The sequence below is a fragment of the Centroberyx gerrardi genome, chromosome 7 (genome assembly GCF_048128805.1).
Source record: "Centroberyx gerrardi isolate f3 chromosome 7, fCenGer3.hap1.cur.20231027, whole genome shotgun sequence".
NCBI classification, from domain to species: Eukaryota; Metazoa; Chordata; class Actinopteri; order Beryciformes; family Berycidae; genus Centroberyx; species Centroberyx gerrardi.
This window is the reverse complement of record NC_136003.1, coordinates 11,853,388-11,875,136: the sequence shown is the minus strand read 5'-3', so window position 1 is coordinate 11,875,136 and position 21,749 is coordinate 11,853,388. Positions and strand designations below refer to the sequence as shown.

General features: G+C 45.4%; 1 protein-coding gene across 1 annotated transcript; it reads right to left on the bottom strand.

Moving 5' to 3' along the window:
- Nucleotides 1-67: 67 nt before the first annotated feature.
- Nucleotides 68-18,288, bottom strand: pkn1b (protein kinase N1b). The gene is made up of 22 exons (XM_071918451.2): nt 18,164-18,288; nt 15,668-15,968; nt 15,255-15,400; nt 14,569-14,689; nt 13,112-13,257; nt 12,060-12,273; nt 11,487-11,681; nt 10,975-11,084; nt 9,624-9,767; nt 9,179-9,254; nt 7,802-7,943; nt 7,035-7,122; nt 5,864-5,955; nt 5,263-5,335; nt 4,404-4,495; nt 4,103-4,279; nt 3,789-3,851; nt 3,270-3,346; nt 2,912-3,054; nt 1,860-1,967; nt 1,608-1,688; nt 68-1,402 (listed from the first exon to the last, which is right to left on the bottom strand). The coding sequence occupies exons 1-22, from the start codon at nt 18,251-18,253 to the stop codon at nt 1,199-1,201; spliced, it is 2,883 nt and encodes a 960-aa protein (XP_071774552.2). The 5' UTR covers nt 18,254-18,288; the 3' UTR covers nt 68-1,198.
- Between the last annotated feature and the right edge of the window lie 3,461 nt (nt 18,289-21,749).

Sequence of the window (21,749 nt, the reverse complement as noted above, 5' to 3'; positions counted from 1 at the left end):
TCATCCTTAATTGTTAGAGTGAAAAAAAAAACACACCGCATAAAAAAAACGACCCATGCTTCTCGGTTAGGTTCACATCTTTACTGAGTCACAGTTCCAACACATTTCACCAGCATGATTGACAGTGACAGAGGAGGAAACACAGGAGGGAGAAAGAAAAAAAAACAACAACTATAAATCACAAAAACAAATTTGTAAAAGCTTTTTTTTAACAGTCAAAAAAACTGATTGTAGTTAAAAATCTGTGTTGTACCGAAAGACGGTGGACAGGGAAGGCGATGAGAAGCGGTGAAGAGCCTGCGTGAGACTCGGCACAGACACACAGACAGAAGCCAAACCCCCCCTCTCCTCCCTCCCTCTTGTTTAATCTCTCTCCCTGACACAGTTCATAGGCAGCCTTCGTCTATCAAATATATGCAGAATTTTTGTCTTTCCTCTGGCTCCCCCAAGTGTCGATGTACAAGTGGTGCACGATGGCAACAGACATGGATACATTCATGACTGAGGCAGGGTCACCTTACACAGCGAAACAGACAGTTAGCAGCGACAGACAGTATAGATATGGGACAACAGACCAGATTGAGCGAAGGCAGCGGGGGGGGCGGGGGGGCGGGGGGAGGAGTCCGAATGCGTCCTTTCAGAACCATCATGTCTGACCACTTGGTATCACCGCTGCTGCCATAGTTTTGACTCTCAGGGTCTTTGTTTAATTCAGTACAATCATTCCTTTACACTCCTCACTGTGTTGCCAGGCAGCACAAACGTTGGGATCTATCATCCCCCATCTTCCAAGCGTTACATAATCTGGATTATCTTCCGTTATCATCATCTCTTCCTCCTCCTCCTCCTCTAAAAGCCACTCCAGATGCATCGGAGGTCAGCGGATCCGTGACACCGCGGATGTGCGCGACACGCGATGCCGACGCCGCTGATCCCCATCCATTCCCCCACACACTCAGCCGGTCTTTCATCTCAGAGCGCAGACGGACAGACAGAGAGAGAGAGAGAGAGAGAGAAAGAGAGAAAGAGAGAAAGAGGGCAGAATAAGAGTGATCCTCGCCTCTCGTCGCAAAGTCCCGGTACAGCGAGAGTCAGCCTTCAGGTTCCGGTCTCCTCTCTCAGCTGGCAGTGGACAGCTAGGAACCGAACCCCCCCCCTCTTTGACCCCCCCCCCCCCCCCGCCCCCCGGCTCCCGACCCTAGCAGAGGTCAGAGACGTAGTCGAAGTCCTTGAAGTAGTCCTGCTCCTTGCGGGAGAGGGTGCGGCGCTCGCGGGGCGGCGTGAGGGCCGGGGGCTCGGCCGTGAACTCCTCGTCGAAGTTGCTGACGTCCTCTTTGTCTCCGATGGACGGGACAAACGGGGGCGGGATCTTCCTCTGGAGAAGAGCCTCCCACTCCATACCCTGAGGACATTTACATTCTAGTTTAATCTCTCCTCCGCTGTGACTTCCAAAGACTTCCACAGTAGAATAACATGAACTAACATTACAAGCAGAATAGAGATGGTCACTGGTGTTTTTGACACAAGTGAGAGAAAACAAAGGCAGGGAGAAACAAGAGAAAAAAAGAGAAATCGAGATTAAAAAGGAGAGCGAGAGCAACACTCACCCTGAAGAAAGGTTGTTTTTTCACATCTTCTGCATCCTTCTCTCCGGAGCCCAGACGTCTTTCAGGATTCCTCCTCAACAACTGGCAACCGAGAAACAACAACATGTAGGTCACTGTGGCTTGGAGATTGACACTGTCAACATACTGTATCATTTAATGTTACTTTTGGCAGAAAAAGAGGATATGGGAGAGTGGGAGGAGATTCACAGGGGAGAGGGGGATACAAAGAAGCATTAGCGGGCGGAGTCTCACCCGCCTCATGATGCCGATGGCCTCGGTGGAGAGGAATCGTGGGTAGCGCACCTCGTCGTTCACTATGCTGTCGAAAACCTCCTCCTCATCGTCACCTGGGAACGGAGACTGAAACAAACAGAAGACATTGCACATTATTTATTTTACAATCCATTACATATTATGTCAACATGAAATCTGCCCATATAGCCTCTACTGTATTATATTATCTGACCTCAGTCTATATACAAGTATCACAATTTGACTCAACAATGATAAATTACCTTCTATAACCTGTCTCCCTATCTACACTTCCCCTTCATGATTGAATTTATTTTGACGGGTGAAATCAACAAGTGATCATAGTTTTCATTCTGATTCACCTGGTCAGTCTATTTCATGGAATGAGCAGGTGGACCTATTTTTTTATTTGCTGACTTTACATAGACAAGTGTAAATAGCAATATTAATCCTATGTGTAGCATGTTTTTAAAATATGTAAATATATCACTACATTTAATTGTGATAGACCATGGTTGAGATGATTGGGAGATAGTGCTAGTGTTTCTCAAAATTAAGACCACATTTCCCATAAAACCCATTGCTTCCTATCACTAAGGGAATGCTGCTACTTGTCCCGGCATCTTTGTTTTCTCTTTGACTTTACTGAAGAAGAGAAACTTGTTTGAAGTGATTTTTCCATCTGCTTTTCACTCCTTTCACCATCTGTCACTGTGAGAAACTCTGAAAGCTTTAGCTCTGTTTGCACTGGAAAAACAGCAGCCTTCTTCCTGGTTTGAGCCAGAAAGCAATTTCACTTTTCACCGTAAAGCAATCCAGGAGATTTCCTGCGAAATCCGGCCCGGTGGCACACAATGTAAAATGCCATGTAGAGGCCGGTAGAGGCTGCCAATATTCTCAGTGATGGTCTTGTTTGTTTATAGTAATAATACTAATGTCTCAAAATGAATGTGCTAATGATTTATTGAGATTAAAATGCTACACGTACACCTTGGATAGATATATTTACAGTAATACAAAAAAGTTTGTAATGCAAAACTCTGTATTCTCACCTCTCCCACCAACATCTCATAGATGAGCACCCCCAGCCCCCACCAGTCTACTGCTCTGGTGTAGGACGTGTCTGTCAGCACCTCTGGGGCCAGAAACTCTGGGGTGCCACAGAATGTACTGGTCCTGTCCCCATAGCCCATACCTGAGCAAGAGAGAGAGGAAAGAGTGGTGAGGTAAGGAGAGAAGAGGGGGTGAGGGTAGAGTTGATTTGAAGGGTGAAGGGATAGAAAGTGAGAGTGTGGGAGTGAGGAGAAACACTTGCTAGTGACATCGAAGTAGGAAAGTCAATTTTCCTTCATGTAATCTCCTGTGCATGGTGCAGATTGCCAGTGTCATAAATATATAATGAGCGCTCACCTTCTTTACAGAGCCCAAAGTCTGCTATCTTCACAAACCCCTCTGTGTCCAGCAGCAGGTTGTCCAGTTTAAGATCCCTGAGAAAGAGAGAAATTGAGATTCATGCCAAATCAATGTGTACAATTATGACGAGGGGCATGACAATGAGTGCTGTACAAAGAAAGGGAGGATCTAGGTAAACCTTTAAATTACAGGCCATTAATTACATAGTAATGACTGGAAATAACTAATAATAATAATAAGTAATTTCCAAGTAAAATAGATGTAATATCTCTTTATATCATTACAATTAGAGGTGCTTTTTACCGGGATAGGCCCGTTCGGGGGTTTCTGTTGTTTTCTGCTATTTGTGTAGAGTTACTATGGAGTACGCTTGTATATCTATGTGAATATTGTATCTATTTTACTTGGATATGACTCAGTTATTTCTGGTCATTAATGGCCTGTAATTTAAAGGGTTTCCAGGATTTATATATGCTGTGAGTGGAGGAGACGGACAGAGACAATCCAAGTACTCACCGATACACAATCTTATGGTCATGAAGGAACTGCAGACCCAAGACCACACAAGCTGAGTAGAACCTGCCGAACAGACCGAGAGATAGATGGAGGAACGGGCGGATGGACAGAGAAAGAGATGGAAAACACAACATAAACACATTCATAATGGGTGCAAAAGACTGTGGACATATATAGACAGCATTTTCATTCTTCTATGAACATACATAACTAAAGAGGACAGGTCACACACAAAATCCTCGCATGTTCAGTGTCCAGTTCCATTTTACTTCTCTTTAACACACACACACACACACACACCCAGTGGCACTCACACAGCGCGCGGCTCAGTGAAGACGTCGGCGTGTATGTGCATCATGAGGTCTCCCCCTGCCGTGTACTCCATGACAAAACACACGTGTTCTGGCGTCTGGAAACACGCAAACAGGTTGACCAGGAAGGGGTGGTGGGACCCGTTGACGGTCTCGAAGATCCGCTTCTCACACATCAGACTGGAGAGGGAGAGAGAGACTGATTACCAAGTGATTAGAAAGAGAGAGACGCCTCAGCCTCAGAGTCTTTAGTCAAGGTCTCTGAGTGTTGTGTGATGAAATACAGTTACAGAAACACAGTTACCTTTCCACTTCGTCTCGCGCTACGATGTCTCCCTTTTTCAGGGCTTTGATGGCGTACAGACTGCCTGTCCTCTTGTAGTCTGACAGCAACACCTGAAGAATCCAACAGAAGCTTCATCAGTCAATGACGGTTTTGAATTCTAAAATGTAAATGTGGACCAATTACAGTAAAGTCACAAGGAAACAACATTTCGATGGTCTCTTGCTTCCCTAAATTCAACATGTTTCTGGTTGAAACAGGATGTTGGGGCGGGACATAATGCAGGAGGGGGGGACTAGTTCAAAAGTTAAAAAATGCTTTGTGCATAATCTTGAGCTGTCACAAATTTTGGATTCTTCAAAATTAATAAATTCCAGCCACTGCGACCGCGACCATGGCATCTTAGGAAAAGGGAACAGGATTTTCGGGGGTGAACACCCAAAAATGCACCACCGTACCATGTGGCTGATTGTGTCACTTTGAAAATGGTGAAGCTGCAGGTTTTATATGATGAAAGAGGCAGAGTGGGGGGATTTTTCAAAAATCTGTGACAGTATTATTGGCTGGGATTTTTATGTGCACCTTCTGGTATGCCATGAAGTAACCTCTAAAAAAAACCCCCCAATTTTCCAGGTAGTAACTTTGATCTAAAAATTCTAGAAAGTAAAAATGTTGTACTTTTTTGGCATTTATTTTGAAATAGGTGTATGTTATGATATTAAGAATTAGCTAACAGGGTGAAAAGGTCATTTTTCATTTCACTGTGACTTAAAAATCTACTGAAGAGAGCTATTCTCCTCTGGCATAAGGCAGATAATGTCTCTTAGATCAACAGTGTATGGGTTTGGTTCATCCTGTGAGGAACAGTGAAGTACAATACCTTCCCAAAGTGGCCCCTGCCGAGCACCGCTATCAGCTTGAAGTCCTGCAGGCAGAGAGGGCCTTTGCTTGGTCTGACACACACATGGAGAGAGAGAGAGAGAGAGAGAGAGAGAGAGAGAGAGAGAGAGGGAGAGAGAGAGGGAGAGAGATTATAGGCAGTGCATGTAACATAATGTAACATGACATGTCATACTTAGTGTGCATCATCCAGTAAACAACATTGGCAAATACATACCTTCATGTCATGCTGCCATAGCATTCATATAGTGTTTTGGCATGAAAGCATCAAAAGAGCCAATGCTGGTCACAAAAGTACATTTCAATATATGACTACTAGTGTTACAGTGTTATTCTGTGTTTTGGCACCCAGTACAGCCACGTATTTTTCTGTAAAGGAGGCATGTGCTGTAATCCGCATTAATAATGCCTTGGCTTTACTACCAGGTGTTACAACAAAAAAACACAGGTTACATTACAGGACCATATTGTGTGTGGGTGTGTTTCTGGTGTCATGCTGTGGTGGCCATATTGTGAAGGGATGTGCTCAGGTGTGTGTGTGTGTTTGTGTGTGTGAGGCCCCCCAGTGTGTCTCACTGTACCTGCGGATGGAGTTCTGGGACAGTGATCTGGTTGGCGGCTCGTGAACGCGGACATCCGGAGTGGACAAGGGCTCGATCACGGGCATCTGTTCCTGCGGTACGCCACAGAGATGGAGGTGTGTGTGTGTGTGTGTGTGTGTGTGTGTGTGTGGGGAGAGGGGGGGTGGAGATGGGGAGAGGGGGGGTGGAGATGGGGAGAGTGAGAAACCAATAAAAAAAGTTGGGACGGATGCAGAAATACATGTCGAAAAGAAGGCGTGCAAAGAAGACACGGTCACCAAAAGGAGAAAATAGAAACAGGGAAAGAAAAGACAGAAAGAGAGAAAAATGATGATTCCTAACATCTGCAGTGACCTTCAGTTGAGGCGGGCGGGCAGACAAACAGGCTGACAGTCATTCTGCAGCTCATCATGCCCAGTTGGCTGGGAGCCTCTTCCCTCCTCGCTCCTCCCTTCTTCCTGTCCTCCCTGCTCCCTCGTTACTGTTAATTAGTTCTCTAAAAATCATTGGAGTAATTAATCCCATAATCCCTCAACCCCGTCGACCACGCCATCTGCCACACAGGCCTCTCTATTTGGTTGTCTAATTCTACTTCTTCTTTCAGCCACATCCCTCTCTGTTTCCTTCACTCTCTCTCCTCTTTCCTCCTCGGTCTCTTCCGGCCTCCTCCTCCTCCTCCTCTCCTCTCTTGTTACTCTCTGCCACCCCTCCCCTCCCCTCCCTTCCTCTCTCTCCCCCGCATTATCTCCCCGCTCGTCCCCTCGTGCAGATTGTGTTCTACACACTGGGAAACTAACACGGATTTGGCCTGGATCGAGTTAAACCTCCCTCCATCCAATTTAGTCTCATTAAGGCTGTCTTCCTGAGTTTGGAGTTCCCCCTTTCTCTCCCTAATTATTAATTCTCCCTCCCCTCCTCTCTCTCTCTCCCCTCAGACCCCGCTCTGTCTATCTTGGATTCCTCTGTGGCACACAGTGCAGCGGCCTATGACTGGAGCACTGTTTCCAAGCCAAAGGCTACAGGTAGGAAGTGGGCAAATAGGAATATGATACTGTAAAGATGCCCATCTTTCTCTCTCTCTGAAAATCCGCTGTCTGGCTCCCTGTCTCTTTCCCTCCTGCCAACTCCTCCCTTATTTTCTCCCCTTCATCCCTCTCTCCCTCTCACTCACCGGAACGGGTGCGTCCACCACGTCTCTCCTGATCTCAGCTTTGGGAGGAGAGTCGCTGTCCAGGTTCAGTTTCTCCACTGAGATCTCTCTGCAGAGGAACAACAAAAAAGGTCAGATCTTGTTGCAGAGGCAAAAAGAAAAAAATGGCCCTCTGCTGTAAGTGTAAGTCCAGTCTATGGAAGAAATCATTCATGTTTTAAGAGGCGGTGAGAAGAATAAAAAGGCATGAAAAAAAGCTGTGTGTGCTTGATGATCAATAGCCTCCGGTATGTGCGTACATGACCCTAGTGTTTTGGCTTTCAAAGTTAACTTGGGCAACTTCCATTCCTTTCCCCATGCAATTCCATCAGCTGTTCCAAAAAACACTACATTAAATTAAATGAAATTAAACAAATGCAGGCTTGAAAAAAACACGTCTCTAAATTCATATTTATACTGAATGAAATGAAAAAACAACAACCTTAAAGTAATGAAAGTGGTCAAAAACCGGCCGAGCCAAATTATAGGCATGAATAATCATCAAGTGCATACCGGTCAATGAACTGAAACCATCATGAAATATCATGTGTGTTACTGTACACAGGATGTCTTCAAGTTTCATTAAGTTAAAGTGAAATTAAAGTTAAGATTATCATTTTAATCCACATTAGAAAACTGGGGGTTGGGCTGCATCACAACAATCAAGACAATTCAAGGCCTTGAGTTTAGATAATAATAATAATTTATACACATTTTAAGACTTTTCCGGACCTGCGGGAATTACATACCCTGTGCTGTGTGTGAGTGTGCTACTTGTGAAACTGGGTGTGTAGGCAGGTGTGTTGTTTCCGCTGGGGATGGCGTTCCTCAGCAGGCGGACCCAGGTGGCGATGTCAACGTTCATCTGACGAGCTCGCAGGAAAGCCTTGCCTGGAACAAACACAGCCCAATATAACTGGATGGACAACAGGGAAAACAGCGACACAGTGGGCGCTGCTACTACGTCTCGTTTTTTCTGTTCTGAGAAAATTTAATAAGACAGCAAAAAAAAACTGCTGTTTTAATGCATACCATTTTTTTGTGGAAAATGTAAGAGGGAACAATAAATTACCTTTACATTTTATATTTTATGTTTATGTATCATTTCATTCATTCATATACAGACCTCAAATCTTGATGAATTTAAGTCACACTGCAAATAGGGTCTCTAGTAGCTTCAACGGTTAATTGACGTGACCAGACAGCATTACATGAACTGGGTCAGTATTAACTCTATGCAATTAACTCTTAATCTGCAGCACATTGCATTGCACTTACTACACTAAATGTGTTTGACTGGTTGATTGACTGAGTGAGTGCTGCTCCTGTCCCACAGGTAGATGGCGTGACAGAGCACAGACTGATCAAGTGGTCTGTTAAACCAGACTGTCATGGATCTTAAAACGTGGGATTGGTATGGACAAAGACACCCTACATACCCACTGCTGCTGTCTTGTAATGTCCTACTTGAATTGAAACTTTATGTCATCCATTATGTGCTAGATATCATGACCAGGGTTCCCACATTCAAATTCAATAACTTTTTCAATGACTTTCAAGGTGTCGTTTGCTGAAATTCACATACTCAAAATTGTCATGTTTTGGGCAAAGATATGACATTGGTTAAAAGAAATAGAAATCATAGAGGCCTCATTTTTAATTCATGATATTGTCATGAGATCATGGTAAAATCACATTTTCAAACTGCTGCTATATCAACACAAATCTCCATCAGAGGGTTTTCCTCAGGATGTGAAGCATCGATGCTAGGATGGAGACAGGGCCAGAGCGCTGAGGCATACTGATGAATCTGAGCGCTTTCAAGGCCATCCACTCATCTTCAAAAACTTTGAAGTCCTCATATTATATTTCTCAAATCCACAAACACACTTTCAAAGCCTGCGGGAACCCTGCATGCCGGTCAGGCCTCTGAAAACATTTTTCAATTCCAGAAAAGCTGAGGAAAGCAGTGCGATATACTGTACCTGACTCAGTTTCAGGTCAGTGGATGTATTATTGTATTATTGTGTGTGTTGTACAGTAAAAGGAGGAGAACTGACTGCAAGTAAAAAAACTCTCTCTCTCTCTCTCTGCAGCTTCCTGTTAAACCATGAATGCTGCTTTACCGTGCTGTTTAGAGAAGACTTTCTTCTGCCTCTGGAGTCTTGGGCCTCGCTCTATGACTGGGTTGAAGAAGGTCACCTGGAACACAAATATTATGTTAAAATGTGTCTTACACATTTTTACTTGGTTATAATGCATGTGCATGTGCATAAGAGTGCATGTATGTGTACACTGACTGTATGCATGTGTGCAATATGTGTGTTTGTGTATGTGCGTGTGTGGCTGTGCATAGTATGTGTGTGTGTATGCAAATGCAGGCACAGGAAACGAGAAGCACTGCAATTTCTGACACTGAAAGTAAATGTTGGTGTAGATTCACGCATGGGATTGAGAATCTAACGTTCTGCCCAATCGCACTCATCAGCTGGGCTAGTGCTTCCTTTTCTTTATCTTAATTTCATGCCGTGTGTGCATGTATGTGTGTGTATGGTGTATGTGTGTGTGTACCTCAGCCAGCAGCAGCCCCTGTGGCTCCAGCTCCAGCTTGACTTGGTGTCTCTGGTTGTCCAGGAACTCCTCCAGTTTCAGGTACTTGAGAGCACACAGGGAGCGGTAATCCCTCCAGTACACCGCTATCTCCATCTCCCTGGACTGGGGAGACACAACATGCCAGGGATGGAACACAAGGATTTTGGTCACGAGTCCAGCAACAATATTTTTAGATTTCAAAACCATCTCTGTTAAACCTGATTCAAATTCTGTCGACTGAGGACAATTTTTCACCAGCTTAGACAATGAGAGCCACAGGCTAAATTTCATTAGTACATTCTACAACTATATTCTTATGAATACAGATAAATAACAACAGCTTCTACTCGATCTTCTCATTATCTGTTTTTTTTCCTTTCTACATCATTATCAAATTAATTGTGGTACCTTGCTATAATTACCGTAAACAAATTAGACCATAGTGGAGACGATTGGTATTCTCTATCTCAGTGGTTCTCAACGTGGGGTCCGGGGACCACCAGGGGTCCTTGAGGGGGTTCCAGGGGGTCCCCAGCAAATTGATGAATTGTTAAACTTCACCATTGTTTCATTTACAAGAAGTTAACACAACTAGAGAATATAGAAGAATGGCTATTTTGATCATAGTTTCACTGTTACCTCTCTGCCTACAGTACAGATAGTCATGAAATTCTGGACAAAATCATATCTAACAATACAAATATTTTCAGTTTTGGGTCCGAGAGACAAAATCTCATCAAATGGGGGTCCGTGGCCCTAATGTGGACTAAATTAGGGGTCCTAGATGGAAAAGGTTGAGAATCACTGCTATATCTCATGCCAGTGGTATTGTTAGTGTTAATTGTACTTGTCTCCCCTCCCCCTCCCTGGCATTCCTCTGCATGCATTTGTTTTCTCTGTCTCTTCATTAGTGAAGAGGATAAACATGTTAGAAGTGATTTCCATCACTTGCCATCAGCCTTTCACTCGTTCCACCATCTGCCACTGTGAGAAACTCTGAAAGCTTCAGGTCTGTCTGTGCTGGAAGAACAGCGGGCTTCTTCCTATTTTGTGCTGTAAAGCAATACAGCAATTTTCCCGCAAAATCCGACCCAGTGGCACACAATGTAAAAAGCAGCGTAGTGGCTGGATGCCAATCTTCTGGGTAATGGTTTCATTGGTTTATGGTAATTATACTATTGTCTTAAAATGAATGTGGTAGTACCTTTAAATCTCTGTTTCTTCAGAGACTGGGGATATTTTTATGATAAAACATGAAAATCCAAACCCCTCCCTTTGTGTTGTTTACGTTGTATTGTCTTGTGTAGTTTTGAACTGTGCTGTGTCTTACCCGCTCCAGTTCCACAGTGAAGGTCTGGTCCCAGGCCTGCTCTCCAACTGTCCTCCAGCAGGTCTGTCCCACCACTGTGTTCTCCAGCTTCAGCACTGCGCTCACTTCCGCTGCACAACACACACACAAAGGCATATTAAACACTGAGCGTAGAAACATATTAGGCCCACCTGCACTTTCCATGAAACAGACTGACCAGGTTCATCCATGCCTTATTGATTTCACCAATGGAATTCATTTTAATCATGACAGGCAGATGAATAGTGGAGAGTGGACAGGCTGAAGAGGGACTTTTGATCCTTGAGTCAGTTAAGACTTGGATTGTGTAAAACGGGTGCAGCTCAACATTAGAAAGGTGGTACTAATAATTTCTGCACTCGGTACAGTAAGACTCTGCCTCTAGGAAAGGTATAGATACTACTACACCTACTGTTACTGTTACTGTATAGGCACTAGCATGTATATAGATACCTGTGAAGGCACACCCATTGAAAACGCACAGTCACACTTACAAGAGAGCTCGTCGGTCTTGCCGGGGATCTTGAGGCTCATACTGCTGGTGCTGCGGCTGTAGAGGCCGCTCAGTTTGAAGGAGGAGCGTCCGTCTCCCGGAGAGTAAGAGGGGAGAACCAGCGGAGTCCCTCTGCTCCGCCCCGGGACGACCTCCAGCAGCCCCACACAGCCCAGCAGACGCACCTGGAGAGAACCTGGAGAGGAACATCCTCCTTATTAAAAGTTCAAAGTGGGCTCATACAGATCCAGGCATGAAAGACAGAAATCTAGAAAATACGCTCCCATGTTAAAAGCAAGGAATCAAAAACAAACACACACATACACACACTCATACACATACATATGCAGGAAAGTATATCAAAAACCAAGGGACAACATCCACCCCTCCACACTAATTCCCAGAGAGAGAGAGAGAGAGAGAAAGAGAGACAGAGAAGGAGACAAAGACAGCGACAAAGGAGCGTCATGTCACACCTATACTTCACCCCACCTCATTCAATATTCCCACAGCTCACGATAACAAACCGACCACGTTCAAAACAGAGATACGCTCCCACAGTTCCTGTGTTTACCTGTGAGCGGCGAGGGTTTACTGAGGGTGCTGTACTGGTTGTGGACGTAGGGGGTTCCGTGTCGGCAGCTGAAGGCCGAGGAGGAGGCCAGGACCAGCTCCTCCTTGATGAGGCAGGCTTTGGGATGGTCCTCCGGCAGCTCCAGCAGCCTGTGCTCCAGAGAGCCCCGCAGCAGGTCCAGACGCTGGGATGACTCACTCAGACCACACTGGGCCTGAAACAGAGCAGAGATTCATCAGACTGTCAGCGAGTTCATGTGCATCTTCTCTGGACCGCTCTAATCCCCATAGAGTGGAGACGGAGACATGATGATCGATAGAGATAGGCGATTGTTCCTGTGTGTTGTGTTGTTGTTCGTGAAAGAGGTTATTTTTTACATTGACAGGTAAGATAAGATGAAACTTTATTGATTCCCATGGGGGAAATGAGGTTGTTGCAGCAGCAACAGTAATAGGATTCTGCAGGGGAAAGGAAATTGAATATGAGCACACAACTGGAACATAAAAAGAAGCAATAATACAATTGTCAAACAATAAAAGGAATAAAATAGAATATTAGCAATTGTGGGGTTATGTGTATTGCTGACAATTTCATCACGTTAAGTAAACTGTAAAAGTGGGAACTATGGGAAAGAAGTGGATTACTAGTATTTATGGATTTACTCACAGTTGTTACTTACAGATCTTACTAACAACTGCTTACTTAAATATGAAACATAGGTTGCATATGTAATTGTAAGTAATATATAGAAGTAAATATATGAGTATATGTAAATATAAGTATATATAAAAATATTTGCTAAATATAAATATAAGTATGTCAAATCACTGTGTTATGAAATGCAAACATGAATAAGTATGTGGTATGAAATAGTAGAATCATTATGAAAATGTGAATATAAATATATGCGTGAAACTGAGGAAGCAGATATGTGAATTTGCAAATGTGCAATGTATTTTGGTGTATATCAACATATTTCACGCATGTATTTGGGTATGGATACTACAGGTATAGGAACAGTAAGGTAATTTAAAGTCATCTTCGGCTCTGACCTCGGCCATGGCCTTCTTGTCCTGGACCTTTCCTGCTCCCAGCAGTCGCAGCATGTTCTTGGCTCCCTCGGCCATAGCGTGCTCCACACGGTAGTGATGCCACAGCTCCTCCACTCGCAGCTCCACCCCGCACAGGTCCGGCTTACCTGGGAGGGACAGGGTGTCAGGTTTAGCCAAATGCAATTAAAACACATGAACAACCCAGCAAGCATTTGTCAGACAGCACAAAATTTCCGTAATACGATATTATGGCATGGAAAAAAAATCGATCAAAATCTGTTTTGGAAACTGTAGATAGAACTGATATCAAAAAGGTATTTAGGTCCCAATGTCATAAACTGACGCAGGGCGCAGCTATGAACAACTACACCTCATCTCCAGTTTCAGATCATCATATTACTGTTGTTGCCTGAAAACCTTGTAACTCCAATTTTGCTGATTTTCATCTTTTCACTTCAGTTGAAGGATTACATGGCTTCTCTATGGGTTAAGAAAATTCTCTGAGCTCTTGGGCTTATGAAACCCTTTTAACACCCATTAGATAATGTCAAAAATGCAATGTCATCAAGTTAAAATCGGGTCTGTTTTTCTTAGTTCCTCAAAAGTTGACATTTTGGGGATGGAAAGTTGGTATTTCCATATTTATTTCCATATTTATTTTTTCACCCGACAGCAACAATATGTAAAATTGTGATCTGTGCATGTGATGGCACCTTATTTGTTCAAATCAAAATAAAGAGTTAAGGTAATAATCTGCAACATTTTCATATAAATAAACGCCCATTTTGATACGGCCTATCACGATTAATATAATATAATAGTGATTCAACCTATATCCAGTTTGAGCTTTCATCATCTGTATACATGAGTGTGTGTGTGTCCTATATAGGGGAATGTCATCGGATTCTTCACCCACAGTGCAGAGCGTGGAGAAACATACAGAATAATGGAGAGAAAAATAGATCCAGTTCATGTCCTTTCCAGGATCATCGTCACTCTTTCTGCTCCGCTCCTGCTTTGTTTCCCTGGCTCTCCTCTCTTTCATCTCCTATTCCCTCCTTTCCTCCACTTCACCCTGTCATCTCTGACTCATTCCTTTCAGTCTGTCTCCCTTCCTGACTCCCTGCATCTGTCCCACTCTCTCCCTAACCTCTGGTAAATGAGGCATGGCTTTTAGTTGTTGGGCAACATCAAGGGGATGTAGGAACATCAATAAGGCCCTAACCTGAGGGAGGCAGAGGGCCGAAATGGACGATGTGTGTCTGTGTTTGTGTGTGGGAGTGCGTGAGTGGGTGTGTTTGACCGGAAGACTTTCTACTGTGCAGTTCTGAAGCAGGAATTGATCCATTACCACCCGCTTCATAAAAAATGTAACGCTTATGAAGTGAGACATTGACAGATGGGATGAAAGAGGAACTGAGCGATGAGTGAGGAAAAAAGGAACACACGATAGGCACCTTGGTTGTCCTCAGACTGCTCCGTGGCCTGCATGGCCTTTCGGATCTGCATGCGGATGATGTCAATCTTAGTCTTGCTGTCCTGCAGCATCTGCTGAGCTGTCTGGAGCAGCTTCTTGTCCTGTGGGGGGAAGCAGAGAGGAGAAGAGAGGGAGTATGACAGCAAAGGGCAAAAGCATTAGCAGCACATTACCAGTAACCTTTATCACTTTTAAAACTCTTTCCACAGAAATCAGTTGATTGAGTAAGAGAGGATGCTTTGTGGCAGGAGCACAGAGGGGAAACAGCAGATTTCAAGAGGAAAATGCAGAGGTTACTAGACTATCTTCTCTTGAAATATTTCTAGGGAAGACGGATAACATTTACGTCATTTACATTAGAGTTGCTAAAAGATATGAGGTTAACTGTGTGCTCTCCTCAACTGTATATGTATGATTTTATTTTAGCTAATTTTCAGCAGTGGTCCTTGGAGCAGGTTGGTACAAATACATGAGGATGAGGGTATGGAGGTTGAATCATCAATCATTCGATGACTAGGCAGGTTACGCCATACACCTATTCCTAATTTCCTAGCTCAAACCCAATCATTTACTTCAGTTCAGTATTTTCCAATTCGATGTTGCAATAGGTAGTAAAGTGAATGTAGTAAATAGGGTTTAAGCCGGACAGTTGGCCCAGTCCAGTACCTTGGTAGATCCATTGGCGTAGATGGGGATCATGTTCTCCGCTCCCTGTTTGACCTTCAGCTCAATGTTTAGCTGCCGCTCCAATGCAGCGATGCGGTGCTGATTGGCCGACGTCCGATTGGCCGCTCCCGGAGACTGAGGGGCATCTAGGCAGGGGGGGGTGATGGTTGGGGGGGTTAAAGGTCAAGATAATGATTGTCCCGATAATAATAACTGTGTCTTAATCAGTTGGTACATCATAGTTGTAGTCTGGTAATACCTAACAAAGTAAACTGGAAGTGGATTGTTTCACACAGTCTAGTACTGGTGAAAGTATGTAATGACAAAGACATGGCTGCTCCAAAAAGGATAATTGCCACATTCCACCATGGCACCAGACAAAAGCCCCCAAACCATTTCTCCACGGCAGCTACCTTTGTTGTCGTCGTGGCCCTTGACCACGATGTGCGCGTCCAGCTCCTGCAGCTGAGTGTGGAGGGAGTCCAGCTTGCGCTTGGAGCTGCGGAGCTGGGAGTCCACCTGCTGGGCGTTCCTCTTGTCGGTGGTGGCCCTGCGCAGGTTCTCCGCCCCCTCCTTGATCTTCAGCTCCTTGCGGATCTCCCTGCGGATCCTCTCGCGGTGCTCGTCCAGCCGCTGCTGCACGCTGGAGTCGGAGAAGTCCGAGCTCTGGTCCAGGCCGAGCTGCTGGAGCACCGACAGCCCGCCTGGATCGCTCTGGGAGAGGGGGAGGGAGGGCGGGGAGAGGAGGAGGAAGGGGGTGTTGGGGGCGAGGAAAAGGTCAGGTGGAGGAGGATGAGGAAGTAGAGGAGGAGAAGATGGAGGAGTGTGAGGAGGAGTCGGGGGAGAAAGGATAGTTGGTTAGGCGTACTTTATTTCTTGTCAAATTTGCAGCGCTACAGTCTGTTATTTCACATCACGAGGCAAAGACAAGAGCATGTTGTGGCATTTCAAAAGAGACCTTGGGTCAAATGCTCAAACAAAAAGAGACGATTGTCCAAAATAGCACTGCCAAAACAATCGCTAAAAAACAGCTAAACTGGCACACATTATTTGAGGGAGAGAATTTAAGTGAAAGTGAATGACAAAAGAGAAGATGGAGAGAGAGACAAATATACAGACAGGATGTTCTCATTCGGAGGAGAGAGGCACATTATGAGAGCAGAATGAGCAGCAGAGAGAAAGAGAAACTGAAATCTCCAGCTGAGTCCCGCTGAGCCGAGGTTAAGAGAGACAAAGCGGGTAACAGCGGTTCTGAGGGAGTGCAGCGGTGCGGGAGCCGGGAGGGACGGAGGGGGAAAAACAGCCGTTTCTGAGTGAATCCTGAACGTCTGAAGCCTGCCAAGCCGAGGCTGCGAGGGAGCATCAAAGCGGAGGGAGCGCTTAAGTGAGTGGAGGGCTGAGTGCCCACATCACCTCCCCTACTGATCAATGCTAACCTGATTACAGCAGATTAGAACAGCTTTAATAGAGACTAAAATCAATCAGGGCCTCGTGTGCTCATGGCTGGTTCACAGGCGTCGGTGTACATACACAAGCACGCTCTAGCTTGTGTATGTACACCGACGCCTGTGAACCAGCCATGAGCACATGTGCTCATGGATGTGCAAATGCAAACATAGATATTCAAAGATGCACTCTCTCTCTTACACACACACACACACACACACACACACAAACTGAGCACACATTGGCACTTGTGCATGCAATGCTAGCACCCTCATTCAACGTTGTGACAGTGCACTAGATCTCATCAGACACACACACACACACACACATCACACAGGCCATGGATACGGACTGTCCCCTCCCCTATGCCGGAGTATAATGACAGGGTGCTGAGGGCCATTCACTGTACCAGCCAGCCAGCCATTCAACCAGCCAGCCAGCCATCCAGCTTAGCAGATCTGATTACAACTTCTTAGGTCTCTGTGTCCATCCAGCAGCATGCAGGCCAGAGCTAGAGCCGGCCCAGCTCTACACTCATTAAAACCATAATCCATCTGCAACACAATACAGTACAACAGTCAGGCTCGGCCCCAGCGGCCGACCAAACCGCATGGCACAGGCCCAACACTTGCAGGATTTTAACTGCTAGTTACATGCAACGTTATGCGCGGGAGGCGGCCATTGTGCAACTCTGAAGCAATGTAATCGTCATAAGCCGAAATGTTTCAACAAGGTCATGAAGCTAAATACAATTGCTGTGTTTACAGACCGGTATATTTTTTTGCGAGGAGTGGAGAGTTTGGTCTGGAAGACAACTTAGGCACAACGGTTACTAGTTTATCTAGTTTATTTCTTTAAAATAGTAAACAGATACAGCCTCACAGACAGGAACAATCACACAGACACACACACACACACACACACAGTCACACACATCCCCCTTGATGCGGCAGGCCTGAGATAAGGAGGCTCTCAGTGAAGAAAAGCCAAGAAGTGAGCAGCAGCAGCAGCAGCAGCAGCAGCAGCAGCAGCAGCAGCAGCAGCAGCAGCAGCAGCAGCAGCAGCAGCAGCAGCAGCAGCAGCAGCAGCAGCAGCAGCAGCAGCAGCAGCAGCAGCAGCAGCGGGGCCACAGCCATTCAGGGCAGAGGCAGCGATACACCATGAGCGACAGGAAGGGAGAGTTTGCGCCGTGACGCACTCCTATACAACACAATACGATGTAATCCCTGGTGCTTAACAACAAAAGAAAACCTGGAGCGAGGTGTAAGACCACTCACACAGCAGGGTGAACTCACAGCGGCGGACAGGAACGGCGGCTCAGACGTGAGTCACTGTCAGAAATTAGATGTTTTTACAGGAAGTGAACGAGGAAGCCAGCAGAAAAGAGAGGGGCCCTATTCATGGATAGAAGAAAAAAAAGCAATGCGAAGATGGCCGTGTTTGCTCTGGCCACAGTTGCCTACCGAAGGCTCCGTGTCGCCCTGCTCGCTGTGTGTAGAAGAGTCTGTGGATTGATCCGCTGGCCAGTCCTCCATCACTTCCTCACTGGCCATGTTTGGCCCTGGTCTTCGCTCCCAACCCCCTCCCCCCCCCCCTCTGTCCCCTGTCTCACACACACACACACTCAGCACCGACAGCACTGCCGCTCAGACAACACAGAGAGCTATTCCTGCCTCCTCAAATCCAGGATGTCCTTCCCGCCAGGAATCAAAAGCCAGTCTAAATCCGGAGCGAGTGAGCGAGGCGGAGGAGAGGAAGAGAGAACAGCACAGACTGAGCCCCACCTCGCTGCTTCCTGTTCTGCTCTCTGCCAGATAGAGAGAGACTGAGGCGTCATGCACTCTGTACAGACAGACACACACACCACACACACACACACACACACACACACACACACACACACACACACACACAAGGGTGGTTTTGTAAGTGAGAGAGCTCACAGCCACATTGCTTCCTGCTGCTGGGTCTCCAAAGCTGAGAGACAGGCTGTTGTGATAGATCATATTAAATGTTCCGATCATAGTAAATGCACTTGCAGACCCTGTATGTGTGTGTGGGGAGTCTGTGTGTGTGTGTGGGGGGGAATGTGTGCATGTTTGTGTGTGTGCACGCTACATACATGTATTTTTGCCTGTGTTTGTGTGCATGTTTATGAGTGTATGTGTACGTGTGTCTTTTTTTGTTTTTATATGCGGGCTGATGTGTGTACAGTATGTACAGAAGAAAAAGAGTGACAGAGTGAGAGAAGCAAAGAATGACAATGAATGAGTGGTGAATTGACAAAATGAGGCAAGCTGACTGAAGGGGTCAAAGGGCAAAACATAGCCACAGATAGATAGGCCTTGACACTTAAACAAATGATGGGATTATAAAAAAAGACGGGGATTTTGTTTGTCCTGGTGGTTTAGTAAAATAAAAGAAAAAATCGAATTCATAAGAAGTAACGTACATGTAACCCGTAAATGCCATAAAAACTATATTGTAAAAACAGGGATTTGTGTTGATTCTGTGCTTTTTAACAGACAAGGCAAAGCACAGAGCATCTCTGTATTGTACCATCACTATTACGTCCTCCTGATTTAACACCAGGCCATATGGAGATGAACCACACACAGAGAGGAAGAGACGGACATTTGCTCGCTGCCCAGAACAGCAAACTGGAAGCAGGACAGAACTTTTGGAGAGCGAGAGAGAGAGAGAGAGAGAGAGAGAGAGAGGAAAGAAAGAAAGAAAGAAAACGTCCACACTACAGGAAAAGGAATGGGGCAGGTGCAAATAAAGTGCGTATGAGATCAATCCAGAGGGGAGCAGAACAAGGAGGAGAGCTTTCACCCACGAGAGATAAACAAGCAGAGATTACAGAGCCGTGGCACTGACTGATCACAGACCAGCGGCCTGTCTCCGGTGGCTACTGACAGTCTCATAGCTGTCTGACTCCTGTCCTCCTCTTGTCAGAGAGTGACACGCGGGTCACGGGTTTATCTGAGTCAGACACTCAGCAGTGCGGGGTCACTGACCCTCCGAACCCTCGCTGTGTGGCAGATGGCCCTCTCCCTATCTTACCACGCACACACACGCATACACAAAAGCACACACACTCACTCACAGAGAAGATGAGAGACAAACACACACAGACACACGTTCAGAGGCGCCAGCGCTGCAAAGCACATCTCGCCTTTCTTATTTTCCCTCATGGTCATAGGGGAATAGGAAGTGAAATACCATGAAGTTATGCCAAAATCAAGTTGATAAGGCACCGTTGGGTCAAATCGAGGTAAAATCCAGCCCCGCTGCTCTTGCTTAGCATCATTTTGAATATATATGTGTATATGTGTATATATATATATATATATATATATATATATATATCCTATATCTGTGAGGAGATAAAATAGTCCCTTACCAAGCAGCTCGAACTCCCAGCTCTTCCTGTGCGATGTGGACTGGCGGCTGCGCTGACAGCAGCCCCCATCCATCCATACTGTCTCCCAGCTTTATGACTCTGGGTGTGCTATCAGCACTGAAGCCAATGTAACGTAAATATGCTGTGAAAACGCAAACATTTGAATCCAAACCGTCTCGCTGATTGTTTATGAGACTGATAGTGAACTAGCTGCATGTGTCATGACTCACGCTGTGTTACTGACCACAGTATCAGGAACTAAAAAGATCACATCAACTTATACATAGAGCTCTTAAAGTTACAGCAGCATCTCGCCCTGTTTACCTGTTGAGGACTGAATTAGAACAAATATGTATTACGTAATGAAAAGGATTAATATTATGATTTTTAGGATTAAAATGATTTTAGGATGGGTCAACTGAGAGCATACACCTCATGAAGGTCGGTTAGGCAGATGATTACATAGTACATGACTTCCTGTACTGTTGGCCTATGTTCAATTTGCATACTGAAAATATAGCAGAAGACATAGCTATTGTTGTTTATAGAGACACACTTCTCATATGTGTATGTGTCTACGGATGAGTATAATTGCATATGACCATGTATAAAGCATAGCCACATTGTCTTTTGTACAAAGCTACAGCCTGCTGCTTGTACTTCTTTTCACTATGCCTGACTTATTTTTTATTGTCAGTTTTTAGCTGCATGTCACAGCATGTCGGCATGCTGTTTTGTCTTGTTTGGATGATTGCTAGAGCATGAAACAAAACAATTTTCTGTACAAACAATATTGTCTTCATTGTCATTCTCAGTCTCACCTCCTCAGTGCCATCCTCTCTCGCCGCTCCCCCTTCCATCTTCCCTTCCCTGCGTTTCCCTCCCTCTGCACCTTCTATAAGCCTGTCTCTTTTCCCTCATTTCCTCTCTCTTTCCTCCTTCTCTTCATCCCCCTGCCTTCTCTGTCATGCACCTCCTCTGCTACAAAGGACGGGTGGCAGAGTTGGGCCCGGTGCTGCCAGTGGGTGAGTGAAAGCCATCCCTTTGATTAAGTTTTAATGGCCCGTCAGCTCATCTCGGCTCGCCTGCACCTATAAATAGAGATTAAGTCCATTTTGTTGGGGGGGGGAGCAGAGGGGGGGGGGGATGCTCTTGTCTATCTGCTCCAGTTGCCAGCCGAACTCCTTCACTTTATTACTCATTCATTCACTCGCTCCCTAACACCTGCGATACGCACGCAACAATAACAGTGATGGGGTTCAGGAGGGAAAAGCTTAGTTTCAACCTAATTGTTGTGATGTAGCGATGCCTAAAATAATGATCATTTAATAAATGTCCCCTGTTGAGCTAAGCCAGACGTTGCGTGGCGAGATATTTTTGGAGGGGAAAGGGGGATTGGCGATTCCTGGAACTCGCTGGTGATGAAAATATGTTTATTATTAGAGGAAGATGTGGATTAAACAGCGTAGCACAAGGTCACAGGGTGAGGTTTAGTGTGTGTGTGCGTGTGTGTGAGCGTATGTATGTGGTATGTGTATGTGTGTGTGTGTGTCTGTATATGTATGCACATTTGTGGGCCCTTGTGGCATGTGTGGCCTTGAAGATGCTGTAAGTGCCAGATGTTGTTGGAAACTGCAGGGACA